A 22,526-nucleotide genomic window follows, 5' to 3' on the forward strand; every position below is an offset into this window, starting at 1 on the left:
CCGGCGGGGAAGGTTGGGCGGAGCCTGCTGTAGCCGCTTGAACAACGTGAGCCAATGGGGACGTGGAAGGGGCGGGGGCTGCTAATAGGCCCTCGGAGCGGGCCGCGGGAAAAGTGCCGAGAGCAGCGGTCCTGAGCCCTGGCCCGGGCTGGGAGGTGTGGCGCCGGGGCTTCTGCCTCAACTGGGCCAACTCTCGGGAAGTCGGGGCCCGATTCATGGCTTCGAAGGCTAAGGGCTCACTGCGGCCTCCCAGCAGGCAGGCGGAGGCAGGAACCATGAAGTCCCGGCTTCACACAGGTCTTTCCACCGAGCCCCCATCGATCCCTTCATTCCCAGGGGACCTTCTGGATCCTGAACCCAGGATGAGTGGAAAGAGGAAGGCAAACCCTATCTGGCTTAAGAACTGAGAGCCCCAGGGAAAGGGCGCTCAGATTTGGACTTGGGCGCAGTCTGTATCAGATTGTGAGATTAGGGCTGTGACTAGGCAGGCCACCCCTCCTAGGGAAAGAGAAATCTTAGAAAACTTGAATAACAAGGGGACGCGACCTAGCCAGCCCATCCACCCACCTCTTCCTCCCAGGAGATGAGTAAAGAATTTGAAACCTGAATAGATTTATGTCCCCAGGATCCCATAATTAAGCTGATACAAAAGTCCAGGCTTAAGTTTACCAGTTCTGCTCAGTGAGGGGGAAGGGGGCTATACCCCCTCCCCTTACTTCTCCCAGGGAAGAAGAGCCAGAAGGATAAAGTGGTTTTTCTTGAAGGGAAAATGAAAATTGCTAGGCTGGGATAAGAATCTCTTGTCTAATCTAACTAGGGAAAGTGGGGTGGGGGAGGAGGTGGTGATTCATTCTGATGGGGCCTGTTAAGGATCAAGGTGATAGAATTTGAGAGTAGAGCTAACACATTGGATTATAGCCAGGTTAGACAACATTCCCAAAACACATTCCACTGGGAAAAATGTCCTGAGGCAAAAACACACTTTTCCCTCTAGGTATATTACCCATTTTCCTCTTAGGAAATCTTTAATCCTGTTGTCAGGTTGCTAGGACTTTTTGAAGAATGCTTCACTTGGGTGAATTCTTATTCTTTGGCCTCATCAGCAGTAAGGGCCTCCAGGAATCAAGGGAGAAAGGTGGGGAGCCTGTGGGTTTTCCTTTGCAATCTACCCAGGTTAACTTGGTATCCCCCAGGAAGAAGAGGTAGAGCCCCCTGCCTCCCACCAAACCCTCTTCAAGGAATTCGTGGGACTTGGTATACTCTCCAAAATACTGCAGTTTAATTCTGAAAAATACACAAATGCCAATATTAACCAGAGTAAGAAGCATCACTTTTCATGCAAATGGGCACCTAAAAAAAAGACTGTAACTCTAGAGATTTCTTGTTAGTGCTAGAAGAAGCCTGGAGCCACCTTTTGGAGGCCAAACTGGAAGGTCTGCTTTATTGTAGGCCATGTTTTTTGTTCTCTGACTTGAAAACCTAACTGAGACTACAATGCCCATCTTTCCCCATTTGTCACATGTTTAGGCCTGGATTGTAATAGGGACAAAAAGCAAGAAAGTGGGGTTGGTATGAGGACTTAGGACTAACTAGAAGAAAGTAAAGGGGCAGATCATATACCTGTTTGTGGTACCTGTCCCTAAAGAGTCTTTCTTGTCTTTCAGTAAGACTGGGGCAGTGGATAGATCACTGGCCCTGGAGTCAGGAGTACTTGAGTTCAAATTCAGCCTCAGACACTTAATTACCTAGCTGTGTGACCTTGGGCAAGTCACTTAACCCCATTACCTTAAGTAAATAAAACTAAAACAAAAAAAAAGAAAGAAAAGGAGAAACCAATGGGTAGGGTACCCTCCCAAGGCCCTAACCATGAAGATCTGGCTTTGTACAGGTAACTTATTCAGAAAATAAAACAAAACACCTTTCAACTGAGCCTCGATTGATCTATCCTCATTCCTGTGGGTCCTAAAGCCAGAATGAATAGAAAGAAGAAGGAAAACCATATCTAGACTTTATGGAACCTAACTCTATCTGATCTTTATAGAACCCAATGCTTAGAAAATGTACTATGACTGGTGTTAATGGGAGAGGCAGTCCTCTCCCTTTGCTTCATTCCACTTAATTTATCTGGATCAAAACCCTGAAGTTTTTCTTAGAACAATCTTAACTGTGATAGGGAGATTGATAGTCTGGGTGAAGGTTAGCTAGTACCCAAACCCCAAGGAAGGAAGAGATAAAAAGGAGGAGGAGGAGCAGCTATGTAGTACAATGGATAGAGCATTGGCCCTGGAGTCAAAAGGACCTGAGTTCAAATTCCACTTCAGATCCTGAGCAAGTCACTTAAACCTAATTGCCTCAAAAGAGAGAGAGAGAGAGAGAACTTCCTCACTTCCCCTCCTCATCCAAGAGAAATGCTAAAATACTCTAAGAAAAGCTGTATTTTGAAGTTGCATATTTACCAAAAACCTTGAGTCAAGAAGAGAAAATCCTTGACTCTCAACTACTCATTGATCCTGAAGTCCTTGCCTAGGATGGAGCTCTCTAACATGGATATACTCTGGCAACTTGAAGCTCTTCAACAAGATAGCTCAGAAATAGATGTTAAAGAAATCCAGAATCCCTTTTTCCCAAGTGCTTCAGATGAAAGGAGGGTTGGGGGAAAAGGTCAAGTGAGGGAAAAGAAATGAGTTGTTTTATTCTCAGCTAGGCATCTAGAGAAAGACAGTATACAACGCTGGCTAAATTTGTGCTACTTCTTCATTTTCTTAAAGAAACACACAAGCTGAAACCCAATTCACTAGGTTTTCACTCATTTGACTTTTGGTGCTTGAGAATCATACTTCAGGTCAGACCACAGTGAATGAGTGGTTAGTATGGTCCTTATACCTCTGGGAAGTCCAACAAGGCAAAAAGTACAAAGGCTGCCAGTCTCCATTGGTTAAACTCTAGTAGGGGAGGGGGGCATGGTGGTCACTAATTGCCCTTTTCTGGAATCTCCTGGTGAACTGGAACAAAGCCACTGTCCTTCTAGTCAGGAGTTTTGTTGGGGGGCTTTACCAGAGAAGTTTGGACAGAGGGGTCTTGAACTGAAAGGCAATAGGGAGATATTAGCTCCTGGCTTTTGCCTATTTCTCCTAGGGAACCAGGTTTTCAATTTTCCAAAGTTTTCATTACTGTGACATTAAAACAAAATGTAACTTAAAAGTATCTTTGGTCCTCAAAAGATCTATACTTCTCCAGGGACTCAGAAACTATACCTTTTGAGAGAAGGGGAGCCGAGAAACCTGGCATAGGTCTGATGCAGAAGTCTAGGTCCCTCCTGGGGAATGTAGTGATGGGATGGTGTGTGTAAGCAACTTATGTCTTTGGCATTCCTTATGTTTCTGCCTTTTGTGCCTTGTTTTCAATTGGGGGACTCATTCCCCCAGTGGAGTACTCAAAATGTTTAAAGAATTCAGTCTGAAAATGGGAACAGCACTATGCCCAGTGGTTCTTTCCAGCTCCCTCCCTCTGCTCCTTTTCTCTCACACAAATGGACAGCAGCTAGGCTGTTTCTTCTGGGATTCCACATAGTCATGAATCTGGAAGCTGGGCTCATTTTCCTGTTGCTGCCCAGCTCGATGCTTCAGCTCCCTGAAAGAGGTCAGGATTGAAATCACAGTTCCCAAAAGATCCTCACTCATCCCCATGCTCAGAAATAATGAGTTCCTTGGATTCTGGGGCATTTCTTTACTCCTGGGGATGCTGATGGTGATACTCTTCCTCTGAGTTCCCCCCATCCCTACCCCACCTTCCCAAGAAAGGACCCCTCCCTGACCCATGGACTGACCTGGCAATAGCCAAAAAGGCTAACTCCACATTCATGCCTGTCTTAGCACTGGTTTCCATGAAGGGCACACCATATTCCTGTCAAGTAAAAAGTAGCCTCAGGATTCAATTTTTCCCCTGGTCAGTCCCTTCCTCAACCCTCTCTGTATCCCATGAACAATCACTTACTCTGGCCAATGTCTCTCCATCTTCTGACCGGACTACCCTTTCTCTGCTCACATCCGCCTGCAAAATCCACACCAATCACTCTGGAGAGGGAGATCTTCTCTCTACCCTCCTTTCCTGCCAGAGCCCAAGCCTTTCCCTTCCCAGAGCATGGGTCCTGCCTGCCCTCTGCTGGTGGCCTGTGGGACTCAAGAACAGTTGAGTGACTCTAGACAATGCCAAAGGAGATGGGGTTCGATGTGGGTACTGGGAAGATATGGCTGAGGCTTTCATTTGACTTGGATTTGGTGACTGAAGATTCCTAGATCTCAGAGATATCATCCCGGGACACTGAATGGCTAATAGGGTCGGGTCCCATCCCCCAGAAGGGGATGAGTCAATTGTTCCTAATCCCAGCCCTCAAACCAAACTGCACTATGGAAAGGACATGAACATACTGATGATTCCATCTCGGGCACATTTCCCCATGGACTCCCCTTGGACTGATCTGGCAATAGCCAAAAAAGGTTAACTCCACATTCATGTCCATCTTAAGCACTGGTTTCCATGAAAGGCACACCATATTCCTGTCCTATCTGGACAGAAAAGACCATCTCCCATATCCTTTCTGAAATCTGCTAGTCAGAAAGGTTTGAACCCTGAGGTGAGCAAATGTGGGAATACATGGAAGACAAGAACCAGAAATGCTTCCTTCCTTCTCCACATACACACATTTCCTATGCTCTCATTTGTTTTTAAATAAAAGAGGAGGTAAGGGAAGAGAGGGAGAGAATGTGTAACTCAAAATTTAAAAAAAGAATGTCAAAAATTTTTACATGAAATTGAGAAATTTCTTTTTTAGATTTTTCAAGGCAATGGGGTTAAATGGATTGCCCAAGGCCACACAGCTAGGTAATTATTAAGTGTCTGAGGTCAGATTTGAACCCAGGTACTCCTGACTCCAGGGCCGGTGCTTTATCCACTATGCCACCTAGCCACTCCAAATTGAGAATTTTTAATGAAATAAAAATATACTGGGGAAAAATACATTCAGTGACTTATTTTGATAAATCAAAAACAAAACTGAATGCTGTTAAAGTATTGACCAAACTTTCTCCCCAACTCCCACCCCCACATTTTAGAGATGAGAGAAATTAAACTGAAAAAGGTTAGATGGCTTGCCCTTGGTCATTTAGGGTCTGAGATAGAATTTGAACTTGGTTTTTCCTAACTCAGTACTCAAGGCTCTATCCATTATGCCATATGAAGCCTTTTGGAAAAAAAAAAGAGAAGACACCTCTATTCTTCTTCTTTGTCAAAAATTGGGTGGCTATATTGTAAAATACTTCTTTTTTTAGAAATACTAGCTAGTATTATTGTCTTATTTTATGCTTTTGTAACTCAGGGAGAGAGAAGAGGGCTATATGATATAGGTAATATAAAATAGAAAGATTTGAATAAAAGTTTAAAAGAATAGAATAGTTAGTCTTTGACACTGAAGGAGGGTGGAGAGTTACCTTAGTGAGGTAAACAACCCACGAACAATACATACCTTGTTGCCTAGCAACATGATCACCACATCCTTTTGGGCATACTCATGAATCTCAGTTAGCCAGGCCTATAGGAGAGGGTGGGATGAATGAGTTGGGGGAAAAAAGGGACCTGATTGGATAACAGGACTTCCTACTTGAGAAGATCCCCATCTACCCCAATCAATGCTCTACCCTTTTACAATTCTGCCATCACTTCCCATCAATTACTTCCTCTGAAATGACTCATTTCATGGGTCACTGTCAATTCAAATTAATAATCATTAACTAAGTATCTACTCTGTGGAGATACAAAGAAACAAACAAAATAGTTCTTAAATTCAACTAAGAGAAAATAAGTTTATCTATCTCCTGTATCTCAGCCTTCCTATTTCTCCCCCACCCAAACTCATCAATCCCTTAATTAACAAGGTTTTTATTATTATATCATAATATATAATAAGCTTATCCTGTTCCAGGCATTGTGCCAGTGGAATGTTTTTTGTAAATCTATACATGTATAACTGTGTATGTGTGTATGTGTATAGATATATATGAAAATATATCACACATATACACATATACATATATATATATATATATATGTTTGTCATTGTGTATATGTATAAATGTATATGCAAGATATCTCAAGTGTTGCAGAGAAGCAGGAATAGAACCTTGGAGGGAACCTCATACTACTCTTAGTTCTTTGTTCCAGAATCTTTTTTTTAAGGTCCAACTCAAATGCCTTTCTTCCCTAAATACCTAAACTATAACTCTTTGAAATTCTTACAATAAAATGTGGTGAGAATTTCAAAGAACTATGGTAATCAGTGGCATTTTGGGTTTGGTCCTTTGAGAGGTCTAATCTTTCTTCTTGCCTTCTGTTTATTCCCCACCCAATCAGATTACATACACAACTATCCAAACTTAACCTGTATAAAGACTGCTATGACTGGTGATAGAAGTCCCAGTCCTTAGCTGGTAAGTAACTCAGGGGAAGCTTGAAGTTATTTCTGTGCACCTTTATTTGAAATGTGTATGTAAATAACCCACAGAGCTATGTTCAGTGTTGTTCAGGTGGTTTACTGGGCCCAACAGAGACTGAAGGCTTCTTAAAGACTTCAGTTTATTTGCTAATAAAATGCAAAAGGGCAATGATCTGTTTCTGACTCATCAGCTCAGGTGCTTTTAGATAGCAATTTTGCCCTTAGGTCAGGGAGTACTAGTGGGGAGGGAGTCCTGGCCTTGGCTACTATCTGGGGGAGCTACAGAAAGGGAGGGACCTACCCGGATATTGTCGAAGGAAGATTTGTTGGTGATGTCATAAAGCAGGAGCAGGGCTAGAAGGGGAGAAAAAGCACAGTAGGAATTTGGGGGCTCCGCTATTGGTGGAGGCTCTAGGGAGAGGGTCAAGAGACATACCCTGGGCATCTCGGTAATAGGCATGGGTGACACTTCGGAATCGTTCCTGTCCTGCTGTGTCCCAAATCTAAGAGGAGACAGAAAATCAGTAAAAAACAAAGAGGAGAACCAACCCCTCTAGGAAAAAGAAAACCCTTTGAAATGAGATAAAGGAAAGTGTTACTGTGCCCCCAATGCAAGATGAATACGAAGAGCATATGTCTATAGCAGTCCAGTAGGGATCCTCTTCTTTCCAGTGAGGAGAAAAGTTCTGCTCCAGAGTCCTTGAACCTAATAATTTGATCTCCTGGAATTTTTTCAGTCTCTTTCCCAGGAGATCATTTCACCCTAACCTCAAATAGTGAATAAGCATAAAATGTTCCCTCAGTACTCACTGGAAGAAGTCACTTCTGAAGTGAAAAAGAACTGGACTTGGGAAGCTTCTAAAATATTTGTTCAAAAGTCTTGTCTATCAAAAGTCTATCCCTTGACAGGGATAGAAAGAGAAACCTTAAATTGAGAGAAAACCAAAATAGAAGCCAGGGAGTTTGAAAACTGTTATTTCTCTAGACAAGAGCAACTTCCTCCCTCTCTAGGGCCCCACAGGAAGTTACCCCAAACAGAACATAACCACAGCGCTTCACAAGCCTCTGTGGCTAAGTCCTATCAGCACAGGCACCCTGATCATCCCCCTCTCTCCATCCCCCAAACCCAATCCCTCATCTTACCTGCAGTTTCACTTTCATGCCATCCACAGTCACCACTTTATTCTAGAAAAGAAATATACAATAAAAGTGTAGGGAAACCGGGAAGTTCCTCATCTTTTAGTATACCATCCTTAGAAGAATCTCATACCCTGACCCCTTCCAGGGAGCTTGGAGATCTGAAAAGATCTATTATCACTTCTGGTCAAACCCACCCATGCTGGCCCCAAGAATAGAAAGGTTAGATCTGGCTCATAACTATCTCTATCCCAGTCATATTTTTTTTTCCTAATCTCCTCTCACCTGTTCTTTGGGATTGGGATAGTGGAGTATGGGCTGAGGCTTAGTGTAGTTTAAAAGGGGAGTTCTAATTCTTGATGAGAATGAATATCCACGACTCCCCAGAAAAATATTCATTTTTGACACAGTGCCTTGCATATAGTAGTAGCTTAGTAAATGTTTTTGATATCACTATGACTGTCTCCTAGAGTCATGGTCCCCCAGATCCTGCCTGTGAACTTTGATGTGGAACTGCCACTTGATGACTGGGCTAGCTTAGCATCTGAGACAGGTGTCTAATTAAGGAGGAGTTGGACACAGCCCCTGCATTGAGGCTGTTATCTTTCTCCAACTCATCTCATTTCCCAGGATTGAAGACCTCCAATTCTTCCCTTCCTCCTGATTAGGCTCTTCTTTAGGCTTACTTAACAGAATGGTTTGAGGTCTAAGTCCAAAAGTCCAAACATCTCCTATCCCTGGGCTGGGTCAAACATTCATGTTGACTCCTCCCAGTCCTGCTTGGATAAATCACTCCTGAGACTAATGGCAAGATGGCTGAACCAAAAGGAGAACTCTTAAAAATTCCCTTAGATCCTTTTCCAAAGAAGGAGAAAGGCAGAGAAATTATGGATCATGTAGTGTCAATTTTCTCACATTGTATAATCCTATCAGACTCCAAGGTCTATGGTCTAAGAGACTGTTCTTTAGTCTAGAACAAAAATTTGTATACTGTGAACTACATAAAGAATTGACTAGTTGAGCACATTAGGAAGCATTCTCTCCAGAGATAAAGCAAAGAAAATGACATTCCAACCAAAGGGAGAAGGAAAGAATCAATCTTCTCCTTGCTATCTCTACCAGATAAATATTAGCTCCTTATTTCCAGATTTCCCTGGCTGGGACAAAATGGAGAGTTTGTGTAGTTCTCAAGAGTCCATTAAGCAGAGAGACCATTAGAACTCGAATGCAGAGATTTTCTGTGTGAACCCTCAATAGACACAGATGAAAGGAAGGTTGATGACCCTACTGGCCATGAGCTGTATAGCCCCAAGGCCCCACCTGTTTGGAGGAGCCCCCAGCCACCTCACCCGGAAGTCTATGCCGACAGTGGCTATGAAGGTCTTGGATAGGAAAGCCCCGTCTTTGAAATGGATCAGGAAACAGGTTTTCCCAACGCCTGAGTCTCCCAACAGCATTACCTAGGAGATGAGGCAGATTTGGGTTAATGGGGTTAGGCAGGACAAAAGAGCTGGCACATAAAGGGGAGGCAATGTACCAGCAGGTGCCTGCAAGTAGTAGGTGCCTATAAGTTTATTGTTGATTGACTGAGGAAGTTTGCAGTATGAGGCTGAGGAATACAGAGAACACCAGAAAGCTACATTCCAGAAAGCAGAATGAGGTACAGTGGACATAAATCAGAGGGGGAAAGGCAAATTTAGTCTTGATTTCATGAAAAACTTCCTAATAATTAGAATTGGCAAAGGGGAAAGAATTCTCCTTCATTGAAAGTCTTCAAACAAAGCCTGGATGACCAGAAACATAGTAGTAAAGATTCTTGTGGGAGAAGAAACCTTGTTGGCTTCTACTCAGCCTCACCCCACATACCTTTCTAATCAGTATCTGGGAGATAGTCATTTACCATATCCATTCCTTCCAATCTGCCCTGAACTCTACTTCCTGGATTAAGGATGAGTGGGGAGGACACACAAAACATGGTATGGTGGGAAGTATTCTGAACCTGGGTTCTGGTATTGGCTCTGAAACTGAATGAATAATTGAGGCACTTTGGGCAAGATGGATGACTTCTGAGGGGCACATTTCCTCATCTGGAAAATGAGGACACTAGATTAAATACTTGCTAAGGTCTTTTCCAGGGCAAAATGCTGTATCTACAAGATGGTAGAGAGGAATTGGTTAACAATCTAGTTGAGCAGTTAACCTCTGGGGTGGAAAGGGTAGATAATAAGGGTACGTACATGCTTCCTAATATCTATCCCTGGAATCTCAGGCTTCTGGAATCCCTTACTCCAGTTATGGGGAGGGAGGAGTTGTAGCTGCCTGTGAATTTTATATGTCATGCTAGTTTCACTCTCAGTCAGTCAAATCTCACTAAAAACAAACAAACATAAACATGTCACCCAGAACCTCCGCCTTCTAAGCAAACAGGTGAACTAGGGACCTATGCTCTGTTATCAACACTTCGTTACTGGGGCTCCCTTAACTCTGAGGACATCGATCATTAGCATTTCTCCTCCCCTTCTTTAATTCAATTCAGTTTTTGATTCAACAGACATATATTAAGTCCCTAGTATGTGAGTCACTGGGAAGCCATTTCCCACCACAACAATAGGCACTGGGGCTTTGGGAATTGGGAAGTATTCTCTCCAGAGTATTCAGAAGGAATACATTTGTTCTGAACAGTGCAAACCACGACCTCAAGACTCGTATACTTCTGCTTCTGATGAATGTTTTCTGATGGAGTGCTCTTGAATAGTCATATGAAAATCAAGGCAGGTTTCCTTGGAGAGAGGCAGGGTTCTTTTCCAAGATCACACAGAAATAGCAATGCCTATATATATATATATATATATATATATATATATATATATATATTAAAAATCATTAAAGATCAGTAAAATTATTTTCTTGTTCCATACACTCCACCCACTGCCTTTGTAGTGCCTGTTCCAAAGACTTAGGAATGTCTTAGAATCATTCAGTTCAAATCCCATCTCCTACAATAAACTTTTCCTGATTCTCCTCCCTCTCTTCATCCTACAGCTCTCCCTCCATAATTATCTGGGATTTGTTTCATATTTTTTCTATACACTACCTACATATTATATATGTACATTTTGTCTCTCCCAGTAGCATGCAAGTTCATCTAGGGCATGGGCTATTTCTTTTATTTCCCTAGCAATCAGCAAAGTACTAGGCAGATTACTGGAATTTAAGAAAAAAATCTGAAGAATTTACATTTCCATCACTTTTTTCAGAGTACCTAGGCATAACTGGACTTTTGCCAGACAGGGTTGATTTCTCTGGAGAAAAAGAGTGACTCTTAACTAACCCAGGGATATTTCTTGAAGTCTATTATGGTGAACTGGAGACAGGAAGAGGAAAAGGCTCAAGAACCGATGACAAAAGGGAAAAGCATACCACTTGACTATTTTTAACTGAAGAAATATGTTTATATTTTTAACTGAAGAAATTCTTGGGAAAGGATGAATGTGGTGGATCTGAGCAACTGGATTTTGAGACAGAACACCTAAGGATCAGAAACTGGCCAGTGATCCTTGTACTGAGATGCAGCACATTATTTCTTCACCAGATCGGTTTCCTAGATTGTAAAATGAGTCATACTAAATAATCTTGAAGGTCTTTCCTCCCTCCCGCCAAATCCGGATCCCATTTACTGGGTAACCCCTATGTCCTAGGAGCAAATCACCTCCTTACAAGTCGTCTTCCCACACCCCTATAATCCTCTACTCCTTCGAACTGGGTTTATCGCTTTTGGGACTTCCTAGGGATGAGGTTCCCACTAGAGATACTCTTGATCTCTGGGGTTTTTTTTAAGGAGAGCTAGGTCCACTGGAATTTAGCAGGGTCAAAGAATTGGGAGTGAAGGGTGGGAAGGAGATTCCGAACCAGGGTTTCCCTTGCCATCACATTCGTTTGCCCGGCAGAGCCAATAAAACTGACCAAGAAGTTTGAGAGGACCCTGGGGGGCAGTTTCACCAATAGTAATAGTAACCTCAAGTCCTAGAGGAACTAGGATGGCTGGAGTGAGATGGGGCTAGGAACTGAACTCGGATTGGCTCAATTCAGGTGGGAGAGAGCAAGAGGGAGGGAGGGAGGAAGACTTAGGGAAGGGGGCAGACCCTTGGCCCTGAGATTCTGGCAGTGAGAGTTCGCAGGGCACACCTACCTTGCCTGCGAGATCATAGCTTGGACTGCTGGGCGAGAAGCGCTGCGGGGCGCCGCTACTCTGGGTAACAGGACTGTCAAAGGGGCTCTTCATGTCTCTGGTTGAGAGGTTACCCCAGACAGACACCCTCGGAGAAAACCCGCTCTACCCCAAATGACGCTCCACTTGCTCTCTTCTGCCACCCCCAGCCAGACTATGCCAAGACCTACTACTCCCCTCTGGGGCTGGCCCCAAGTGGGCAAGACAGCTCTCGTCTGGGTCAGCCACCCCCTATCCCCCGCTTCCCCGGGGCAGCTCCCCGATTCTTCGTCCATTCCCCCAGAGGGGAGGGACTAGAGGAGGCAGGGTGGGGCTGAAGGGACTAGCTGGAGTGGGAGTTCGGAGGGGTGTATGGCTAATCTTGGGTCTCAGAACAACTGAGCCAAGTCTCAAAGCCCGTGAGCGCTCCATCAAGACACAAGCCAAGGAGGCTAGGAAACAAGCCCTCGAAGGAAGAATGACGTTAAAGACTTCATCATTTCCAGCCAAATGTTTACTTTTACACGTCTACTGACTGACTCCAGTTCCTCTTTGCTGCCACGGGGTAAAGGGCTAACAGGTGGCGCCAGAGCGCTGTCCAGGGCAGGCCGGGCCCTGGCAAGAGCTGGGCTCCACACTGTCACTCCTCCCGCAGCGCCTGCTGTCAGACTTGCTCTCAGGTTGTTCTGTTTATTTATTTATATTTTTCTTTACCACCTTTCTGTTACTCTTATACACGAGCTGCATTCAGAAGCAATTCCGAAGTCAGCCATCACGCCTCGCCTGCTGCCCGCCCACCCTCATTCTGCTCCAAGGTCAGCTCTCCCAAAAAGTCACATTTCGCTAGAGCAGAGATTCTTTACTATTTTATTTTCTATTGTATCGCAGACCTTTAGTGAAGCCTACGGTTCCCTTCTCAGAAGAATTTTTAAAAATATATACATAAAGAATATAGAAAGAATTAGGAAATGAATACTATTGAAATAGTTATTTAAAAAAAAGTTCATACCAGGTTAAGAAATTCTGCTTGACTAGAGGTAGATTCCTTATCACTAGAGATCTTCAGGTAGCCTGAATAAGGACCACCATTGGTGTACAGAAAAGTCCTATTAAGTTCTGGGTTAAACCAGAACATCCTGGATAGAGCATGTCGGGGAGGGGTTGGGATGGGGGCCGCAGTCATCTTCCTGAGTTCAGTGCTGGACTCAAGACACTTATTAGCTATGTGACCCTACGCAGGTCACTTACCCCTGTTTACCTCGGCCCCTCATCTGTAAAATGAGCTAGAGAAGAAATAGCAAACCACTCCAGTCAGTGCCTCTGCCAAAAAGAAAAAAAAAAGAAAAAAGAAAAAAAGCAAACAAAACTGAATAAAAAAAACCCCAAACAAACCCTACTGTATCCCCGAGAATCAGACTCTACTGAAAAATGACTGAACAAAAAAAGATAGCTTCTGAGGCTCTTCGTCATTTCCAGATTTTATGCTGAGGTTCCCTAACCAGGGTTTCATTTGCCCGGCAGAGCAAACAAAACTGACCAAGAAGTTTGAGAGGACCCTGGGGGCAGTTTCACCAATAGTAATAGTAACCTTGAGTCCTAGAGGAACTAGGATGACTGCAGTGAGATGGGGCTAGGCTGAACTGGCTCCAAGATCCAATTCATTGGCATTCTCCACCTGTTAGCTCTTTACCTCTTTTTTCTATTTTCGAAGGACAAAAAAACAAACAATAAGTTCCTCCAAGGTCTCGTTGAACTGATTTGTCTCAGAAACATGACAAACAAGCAACTGTTTGAGAATGCTGGGTCTCCATTTGTAGGCTTGCATTATATAGTGCTGCCTCTAGACCATCATTTCCACTGAAGCAAGAATTATTTAAGGACAAATATCTTGATCATCTTGGTAATATCTGAAGAGAGGAATGAGAACCCTTCTCTCTCTCTCTCTCTCTCTCTCTCTCTCTCTCTCTCTCTCTCTCTCTGTGTGTGTGTGTGTGTGTGTGTGTGTTTGAGAAAGGGAATGGGATCATAGATCTGGAGCTAAATGAAACTCTAGAGGCCATTTAATCCAGCCATCTCATTTTACAGTTGAGGAGACTTGAGAGGAAGAAACTGAGGTCTAGAGAAGGAAATTGGCTTGCCCAAGGATGAACATTAACAACAGCAAAATTCTGACTATAAATGCAATGGCAGAAGATCAGCTATACTAGAGGTCCCATATTTCATGGAAATTTTTGTTGAGACTTGTTTTCAGTCATGTACGAACCTTGGTGACCTCATCTGTGGTCACAAAAATAGCCAGGAAGTAAATTAAACTTGGTTTTACTTCCTTCCCTGTTCCCTCTCCCTTCTGCTTCACTTGGTGGTCTCCCCTCCCATACATCCCTCCAGGTGACTAAATCTTTTGGCTTATTCTCAGACTCCATAGTCCCTTCCTAGAATCCCCTCTTCTTGTCTTTATTAGTAACTTTCCTCCATTAGGATATAATAAGCATCATCCTGATACATATCAAGGATTTAATAACTTTATCTAATTAAGCTAAAGGGCTGAGTCTTTGGGAAAGTAGGTACACAGTCTAGGGCTACTTGCTTTAAGGCAATACTTGTTAAATTTAATTTAATTAGATCCTCAGTATTTGTATGAAGGAAAATTTATATGTTAATTTGTATGCTACTCTCAGCATCTGTTTAGAAGTGAATTTGGATTAAAATGACCAACAGGAACATTTGAGAAGTAACCAGTGAGTATGTAAGTGGTGCAGGAACAGTGGCATTTAAATTAATGCATTATCTTCAGGTCTTTTTTTTTTTTTGGTAGCAATTTAATTTTGGCAAAATAACCTTAGAAAGCTTCTAGTTAGATCAAGGACTAGTTTACCTGTCAGATCTATGGAAAGGGGAGTAATTTATGACTAAGGAAGAGTTGGAGAACATCACCAAAAAACAACTAGATGATTTCGATTACATTAAGTTAAAAAGCTTATGCACAGATAAAACCACTGTAACCAAGATCAAAAGAAATGTAGTATACTGGGAAACAATCTTTACAACTAATGATTCTGACAAAGGACTCATTTCTAAAATATACAAAGAACTGAGTCATATTTTTAAAACAAAAAAGTCATTCCCCAATTGACAAATGGTCAAAGGATATGCAAAGGCAATTTACAGATGTGGAGATCAAAGTAATCCATAGCCATATGAAAAACTGCTCTAAATCATTAATTGTTAGAGAAATGCAAATTAAAGCTTCTCTGAGGTACCAGCTCACACCTCTCAGACTGGCCAATATGACCAGAAAGGATAATGATCATTGTTGGAAGGGTTGTGGGAAATCTGGGACATTATTACATTGTTAGTGGAGCTGTGAACTCATCCAGCCTTTCTGGAGAAAAATTTGGAACTATGCCCAAAGGACAACTAAAATGTGCATACCCTTTGACCCAGCAATACTACTACTAGGTCTATACCCCGAAGAGATGATGAAAAAGGATAAAAACATCATTGTAAAAATATTTATAGCAGCCCTGTTTGTGGTGGCAAAGAATTGGAAATCAAGTAAATGTCCTTCAATTGGGGAATGGCTTAGCAAACTGTGGTATATGTATGTCATGGAACACTATTGTTCTATTAGAAACCAGGAGGAACAGGATTTCAGGGTAGCCTGGAGGGATTTGCATGAACTGATGCTGAGTGGGATGAGCAGAACCAGAAAAACACTGTACACCCTAACAGCAACCTTGATGGATTCACTCATTCCATCAGTGCAACACGTGGGAACAATTTTGGGCTGTTTGCAAAAGAGAGTGCCATCTGTATCCAGATAAGATGCTGTGGAGTTTGAACAAAGTTCGAGGACTATTCCATTTAATTTAGAAAAAAACAGATATCTTATTGTCTGATCTTGTTGCCTCTTAGACTTGTCTCTTCCTTAAGGATATGATTTCTTTCTCATCACACTCAATTTGGATCAAGGTACAACATGGAAACAAAGTAAAGACTGATAAATTGCTTTCTGTATGGGGGAGGGAAGTAAGATTGGGGGGAAAATTATAAAATTCAAATAATATCTTTAATAAAAAATAAAAGTTAACATAATGTATTTTTTTTTTTAGATTTTTGTAAGGCAAATGGGGTTAAGTAGCTTGCCAAGGCCACACAGTTAGGTAATTATTAATTGTCTGAGGCTAGATTTGAACCCAGGTATTCCTGACTCCAGGGCTGGTGCTCTATCCATTGTGCCACCTAGCCGCCCCAAACATAATGTATTTTGAAAAAAAAGAAAGCTTCTAGTTCAAGTTTCTTATTTTATATTTGAGAAAGCTGAGAACCAAAAGTTATTAACTCTCCCAAAGTTGCACAAGTTGTAAATTTAAGATATGAACTCAGTGTTCTTTACTCAAAACTTAAAGCTCCTTCTACTACCGAAACAGTTCTTAATCTTGTTAGTGTCACAGAACTCTTTTGCAGACTTATAAAGGTCATGGACCTCTTCTCAGAAGGATGTTTTAAAATTCATAAAATAAGATACATAAGAATATAAAGAACACAGTCATCAATTTTTTTTTAAGTTCAGGACCCATATTAAAAATCTCCTGAACTACGCAATTCATTTCAATAAACAATCAATTCAAGTTGTCATCTTCTACCAGAGTTGCTCCCCTGTGTCACTGCTCATCTAAACTCCAGGGGGGATCCGGTCCAAAAACCTAATTGGGGCAATGGCTACAAATATACCTACCTATTCAATTTGTCTCTCTTTGGATATCACAGGGTTAACCAACTATAAACAGTCAAGTTAAAGGTCAAGAAAGGCCAGACAAAGACCCCAACTAAAGAGGTCAACAAGGAGAATGCATATTGGAGGGAATGAGAAGTATTACCTAAACACTTTTCTCACATTTGATTTCTCTTCACCTGATTGTGGATCTATGCACAGTAGGAAGCTGTTATTCCCCCCAAAGGGGACCTTTGAGAACTTTGAAGAGGGTTTTTGAAGAGACCTTGCTTGTAATGGAAGAGTTGAATAAATAAAAAAAGCAGAAAATGATGATGGTGCTTCAGACTACTTTTTCTGTTTTCTTCACCAGCATCCTTAAAACTTTTGGGGATTGCCTTTCCCTAGAAAGATCTAGAGTTTACTTAGTCATGTGCTGTTCTTTGTGATCCCATTTGGGATTTTTTTGACAAACATACTTAATTGATTTGTCATTTCCTTCTTCAGCTCATTTAACAGATGAGGAAACTGAGGCAAACAGGATTAAGTAATTTGCCCAGGATCACACAGCTTAATAAGTGTCTGAGGTCAGATTAGAAGGAAAAGGAGTTGACTCTATAATTATTTTGAAGAAGTTACTTTTCAAGTAATTTGTGATTAGTTCAATCTGGGGTCAGGATTCACTGGCTTCCTGGGACACCTAGCTCTTTGTCTTAGGACTGACCCAAGACTTGGAATTGGCTTGTAGGCTTCCATCTTTCACTACTTCCTAAAATTTTTAGATCATTCAATTATGTTTCCTGGGAACAGAGTTTTATTGCCTTCAGTCCCAAATTACTTGACTCCTTTCTTGTAAAGTCATCATTTTTATTTATTTTATATATTTATGTCACCATTTAACACCTAATTCTTAGAATGATTTCTAAGCTTCCTCCTTCCTCTACACTTTCCATTTCATAAGAGATACATAAAGGTTTATTTACAGAAAAAGACATATCAAATTCAGTTAAAATAATCAGAAATTAATAAAAAATAAATAGAAATAGAAAGTTGAAAATAAAGAACATAGCCACTGAATAATGACTAAACAAATTGTAATATATGAATACAATGTAATATGACTTCAAGGTAAGAAACATGACTGGGAGGTGAGAAACAGTGACTATGAAGAATTCATAGGAAGACATATGAAATAATAATTAGAAAGCAGAGCCAGGAAAATAACATGTACAATGACTAAAATAATGTAAATGAGAAGAACAAAAAAGTTCAAACTGAACTTTCCATAATTATAATGATCATGCTTGTTCTCAAAGAAGAAACAAGAAGACTGGGTGTGAACTTTTTTAAAAAATTAAAACAAAAACTCATGCAATTAATCCCAGATTTGGTGGCTCTTAAACTTGTTGTTTTATCAAGTTACAATGCCCCAGATCTGACTTGATATATAATAATTTTCTCCAAGCCATATCTGTCCCCTCATGACAACCAGACATATTGGTTCCAGAGCCCTTCTGCCTTTCAGCCTGGAAATGACCCATGCTAGAAATAACCTTAAAAATTCGTCTTTCTTTATTCCCTAGCCACCGGGCAAACCTTTTGATGATAATGATACTCTCTGTAACCCATTCAAATTTCTTTGAGTTGATTGAGTTGATTTCTCCCAACCAATAGACAATGAAAGAAATATAAAATTGGTACTTCCGGTGTTTCTATCACCTCCAAAAAAGAAAATCCCTTTCCTTCCACCTTAGAATCTATTTTTGTAACTTTGTAAATCTGATTCCATTCTTATGTAAGATTTAGAAGCCTGACCATCAGATTGGTCAACAGTTTTTACTCCATACATGAGTTTAAGTGGGAGAACTGGGAATGTGCCAGAAATCATATTTGATCTTTTCCTACACACGTGATTCTAGAAATGAGCTAGCTCCTTGTTTTTGTCCATAAATACAAGGAGGAGGAAAACCTCCAACGGTTTTCTAGGGAAGGTGTGACTACAAATTGCAAGAATCACTGGTTAAACGTTGAGAAAGAGGAAAACATTTTATGCTTCCTGTTCCATTCGTTTTCTTTTGTTTATACTTGCAGTTTGAGAAGCAACATATTGTCTTATCAAGTTTTATAGGGGAATGCACTTTGAGAAATACATTTTAATCCCTTGTCTTCTAGGTTCATGGGTCCAAGGGAACTCATGTGACCATGCTAAATTCTGACCTTTTAAAATCTCAAACACCAGGTTGAGCTGCTGCCTGAGGTCCTGGAGTTTAGCCAGCTAGTGAGTGCTTACTGTGAATCCGATGCCCACGGTGGCTGAGAAGGAGCCTGGGATAAACTTGCCCTGGTCAAATTGAACCAGTAGAGAGGTCTTCCCCACACCGCTATCTCCCACCAGGATGGTCTGTAAAGATGCAAGGGTGAAAGATTACTGGACACTGAATATAATCTAGTCTTCTATGAAGTAGCAATGACTGAGAAAACAAATTCTATACTCATATGCCTATGTCATATATTCACACAGAAATGCACATATTTAGTCTGTAATTAAACAAACAGATGATTAATGATTTTCCATTACACATTCTGAAAGACCCACTGATTAAGTCTTATTTCTGTACATTGCTATATTCTGCCATCTTTTTACCTAGTTTTCATCAATATTCATGAATAATATTGGTCTAGGGTTTTCTTTTTCAATTTTATCTTTGCCAGACTTGGGATATTTGACTTTTGGAAATATTGTTTTTCCTCTACTTTCAGAAATATTTTATATACTATAGAGGTTAACTGTATTTTGTGTATATGTATGTATATATATATATATATATATATATATATACACATATATATATAGTCAGGTGCTTTTTTATATAGAAGTATATTAATAATCTATTTTTTCCTTCTGAAACCAACTTACTTAGGCTACTTATATCCTTTGTCAATTTATTTTATATTTTTGTAAATATTTAATTACTTTTTTATATTTTCAGTTTTATTGCTATAGCTCTGTAAAAAATAAACTTTATTGTCTTTATTATAGTAGAATTGTATATTCATAGATTTGGAGCTGAAAGGGAACTCAGAGGTCATTTAGTTCAACATCTTTATTTTACAGATAAGGAAACTGATTTCCAGAAAGGCTGAACAACTTGTTTAAGGTCACACAAGTAATAAATAGCAGAGCTGAGATTCAAACTCAGGTCTGACTATAAATCCAGTGCTTTCATTTGCTAATTGCAGATCAATTTTATTGGTCTAGGAGAAGGGGGGAGTTATTTATTAATGCAGTTTTCTCTATTTTATTTTTCCTTTTAATTGAATAATTTTTTTCTTAGTTTGTGGAATGGGGGTTGAGCATGAGGGTATCTGATCCATCTGAATTGATCAGGAAAATCACAGATCAAGATAAACCCATCTAGCTAGAGCTTTGCTAGAAGGAGCTACTAGACATGAGCTAGATCTTTGACTGTATCCCCCAATGACTAGATCTGCTTCCTGATAAACGATTAACTGAAATTCAGACAGATGTACTCATGTCAAAAGGAGTTACCCTTTTTGAAACTTTTTTATGTAAGTCACAGGCACCATCGTCTTTCTAACCTTGGCATTATTCTTGACTCCCTTTCTTCCCACATATTCAATCAGTTGCCAAGTCCTGCCTTTTCTTGTCTCACAATATCTCTTGCAGCTGACACCATCTTTCCATTTATCCTGCTACAGCCTTTAGTTCAGGTCTTTATCACTTCTCACTTAGAGTATTGCTACCACCTTCTAACTGGCCTTCCTGCCTCAAGTCTCTCAACACTAGTAAAATCTTCATACTACTTCCCATTGAAGTTTCCCTAAACATCTATCTGCCAAAGTGACTCTTCTATTCAATCAACTCCAGTAGTGTCCTATTGCCTCTAGCAATTTTTTTAATTGAAATTTTATTTTATTTTTCCAATTACATTCAGGGGTAGTTTTTCAATATTCATCCATTTGCAATTTATGAGTTCTTCATTTTTCTACCACCCTTCCCCCTCCCTGTGGTGGCAAATATTCTGGTAAAACTTATACATGTACATTTGTGTCTAATATATTTACATATTAGTCATTTTGTGAGAAAGGAATTAGAACTATGGGGAAAGAAAAAACCATGAGAAAGGAAGGAAAAAGATATGAGAAATTTTTTAAAAAGTGAACATAGTAGGTATTTAGATTCCCTGGTTTTTTCCCTCTGGATATGGATGACATTATACATAACAGATTTCTCAGGTTTTCCTTGATCTCTGAACTGCTGCGAGGAGTTTTATCCTTCAAAGTTGATCATTTCACAGTGTTTTTGTTAATGTGTTCAATGTTCTCTTGGTTCTGCTCCCTTCACTCAGCATCATGTAATTTTTTTCCATACCATTAGAGTTTTGAAGCACCTCACAGCCTGTTCCCAATCTATATTTCAGGCCTCATTGTATATAACTTCCCTTTTGACTCTCTGATTTAGCCAAACTGGTCTCCATTTCTCACACAGGATACTCTGTCTCCAGGCTCTGGTCTTTTGCTGTGGTCATCCACCATGCCTGAGATATATTCCTTCTTTACCTCTACCCTCAGAGAATCTCTCATCCTTTAAAATACAGCTCAAGCACCATCTCCTGCAGGAAGTCTTCCTTTATCTCCCCCAATTGGTATTGTTCTCCCCACCAACCTACCTTGTATTTAACTACTTTGTATATATTTGCATTTACTCACTTTTGCATATATGTATATATTTGCATACTTTGCATATATTTTTATTGACTCACTTTTTTATACTATATATGTACTTGCTGTCTTATACAAATAAAAACAACTGATGAGTAATAATTTTTCCATTCTTTGTACTTATATTCCAAGTACCTGGCACATAAAAGCTGATTAAAAATGCTTAATAATTGAATTTTCCTTTTGATTTCTAAAATACACTTTAGCAAGAAGCAGAGAGATCTATAAATATTGTTTAAAGTTTCTTCCTTTTTTGATTATATCAATATATCAATTTTGATTTTACCAATATAATCAATAATATACTATCCATTTTAATTATATCAATATAACATTGTGATATAGAATTCAGTCTTTTAGATGAGTGTTCTATGAATAGTTTAAAACAATTATATTCCTTATTTCATTCATTTCTCTTTATGCTGCTATCAAATCCAGTTTCTTCCACCCAACAATGGCAATTTGCAACAAAAATACATGCTATTGGGATATATGTGCTTGTCTAGGCAAAGCTGAGGCTGAAAATGCTAAATATCCCAGTCCTAGATCCCTTCTTCAGCCTTCTGTTTCCTTTTCTGAGAAGGTTCAATGACTAGTTTTCCTAAAAAAATAAATGGATGTTTCCAGTCTTGAATTTACTTTAGTTAATACTTCGGTTGAAAGTTAAGGATTGGGGCAGCTAGGTAGCGCAGTGGATAGAGTGGATAGAGCACTGGCCCTGGAGTCAGGAATACCTGAGTTCAAATCCGACCTCAGACACTTAATAATTACCTAGCTGTGTGGCCTTGGGCAAGCCACTTAACCCCATTGCCTTGTAAAAACTAAAAAAAAAGTTAAGGGTCAGAAAATCTCTAGTGGTTTCCCAGTCATCAGTGAGTTTTATTCCGAGGTCAAGGGCAAATCTAGAGGAAGAAATTCACTTTCTTAGGGAAATTGGTAACCCCAGGATTGAAACCAGTCCTTATGTGCCCTCAGTCCCTTGGGGAAAGCAAGGGCTGAGCTACTGGTGATACTTGAAGTTGGCTTATTAATTTGTAAATTTTCTAATTTTTAAAATTGCAAATTAATTTTCCATTCTCTTTCTTATATCTGGAAATATGATTTTGCCTAAGTACTACTTTGGCAACATTTATAAGTTGCATTTATGTTATCCTTAGCTTTTATAGAGACTATAACTGTATATTTAGTTTATTTTTTTTAATCCAGGCATTACTAACAATTCTCTTTAGTTTTCATGT

At 40.3% G+C, this 22,526-nt stretch overlaps 1 protein-coding gene across 3 annotated transcripts; it reads right to left on the reverse strand.

The window, feature by feature from the left end:
• Positions 1-607: 607 nt before the first annotated feature.
• On the reverse strand, positions 608-12,134 carry RAB37 (RAB37, member RAS oncogene family). Of its 3 annotated transcripts, XM_074224636.1 has the most exons (9): positions 11,814-12,134; positions 8,974-9,084; positions 7,631-7,672; positions 6,924-6,990; positions 6,789-6,841; positions 5,522-5,587; positions 3,994-4,050; positions 3,827-3,903; positions 610-3,630 (listed from the first exon to the last, which is right to left on the reverse strand). In XM_074224636.1, the coding sequence occupies exons 1-9, from the start codon at positions 11,904-11,906 to the stop codon at positions 3,522-3,524; spliced, it is 675 nt and encodes a 224-aa protein (XP_074080737.1). In that variant the 5' UTR covers positions 11,907-12,134; the 3' UTR covers positions 610-3,521. The 3 variants fall into 3 exon arrangements, with proteins under 3 accessions (XP_074080738.1, XP_074080737.1, XP_074080739.1); XM_074224637.1 differs by lacking the exons at positions 8,974-9,084; positions 11,814-12,134 and adding an exon at positions 7,910-8,938 and having other exon boundaries at positions 608-3,630; XM_074224638.1 differs by lacking the exon at positions 8,974-9,084.
• Between the last annotated feature and the right edge of the window lie 10,392 nt (positions 12,135-22,526).

The sequence above is a fragment of the Macrotis lagotis genome, chromosome 2, assembly GCF_037893015.1.
Source record: "Macrotis lagotis isolate mMagLag1 chromosome 2, bilby.v1.9.chrom.fasta, whole genome shotgun sequence".
In the NCBI taxonomy this organism is placed as follows: Eukaryota; Metazoa; Chordata; class Mammalia; order Peramelemorphia; family Peramelidae; genus Macrotis; species Macrotis lagotis.

Excerpts from the sequence above, each read along its gene's own strand:
- RAB37 (XM_074224636.1), bottom strand. The coding sequence starts at position 11,906 with ATGAAGAGCCCCTTTGACAGTCCTGTTACCCAGAGTAGCGGCGCCCCG. Across the intron at positions 7,673-8,973 it reads CTGTCGGCATAGACTTCCGG|AATAAAGTGGTGACTGTGGA; the intron begins GTGAGGTGGCTG and ends TTTCTTTTCTAG. Across the intron at positions 6,991-7,630 it reads GCATGAAAGTGAAACTGCAG|ATTTGGGACACAGCAGGACA; the intron begins GTAAGATGAGGG and ends GTCTCCTCTTAG.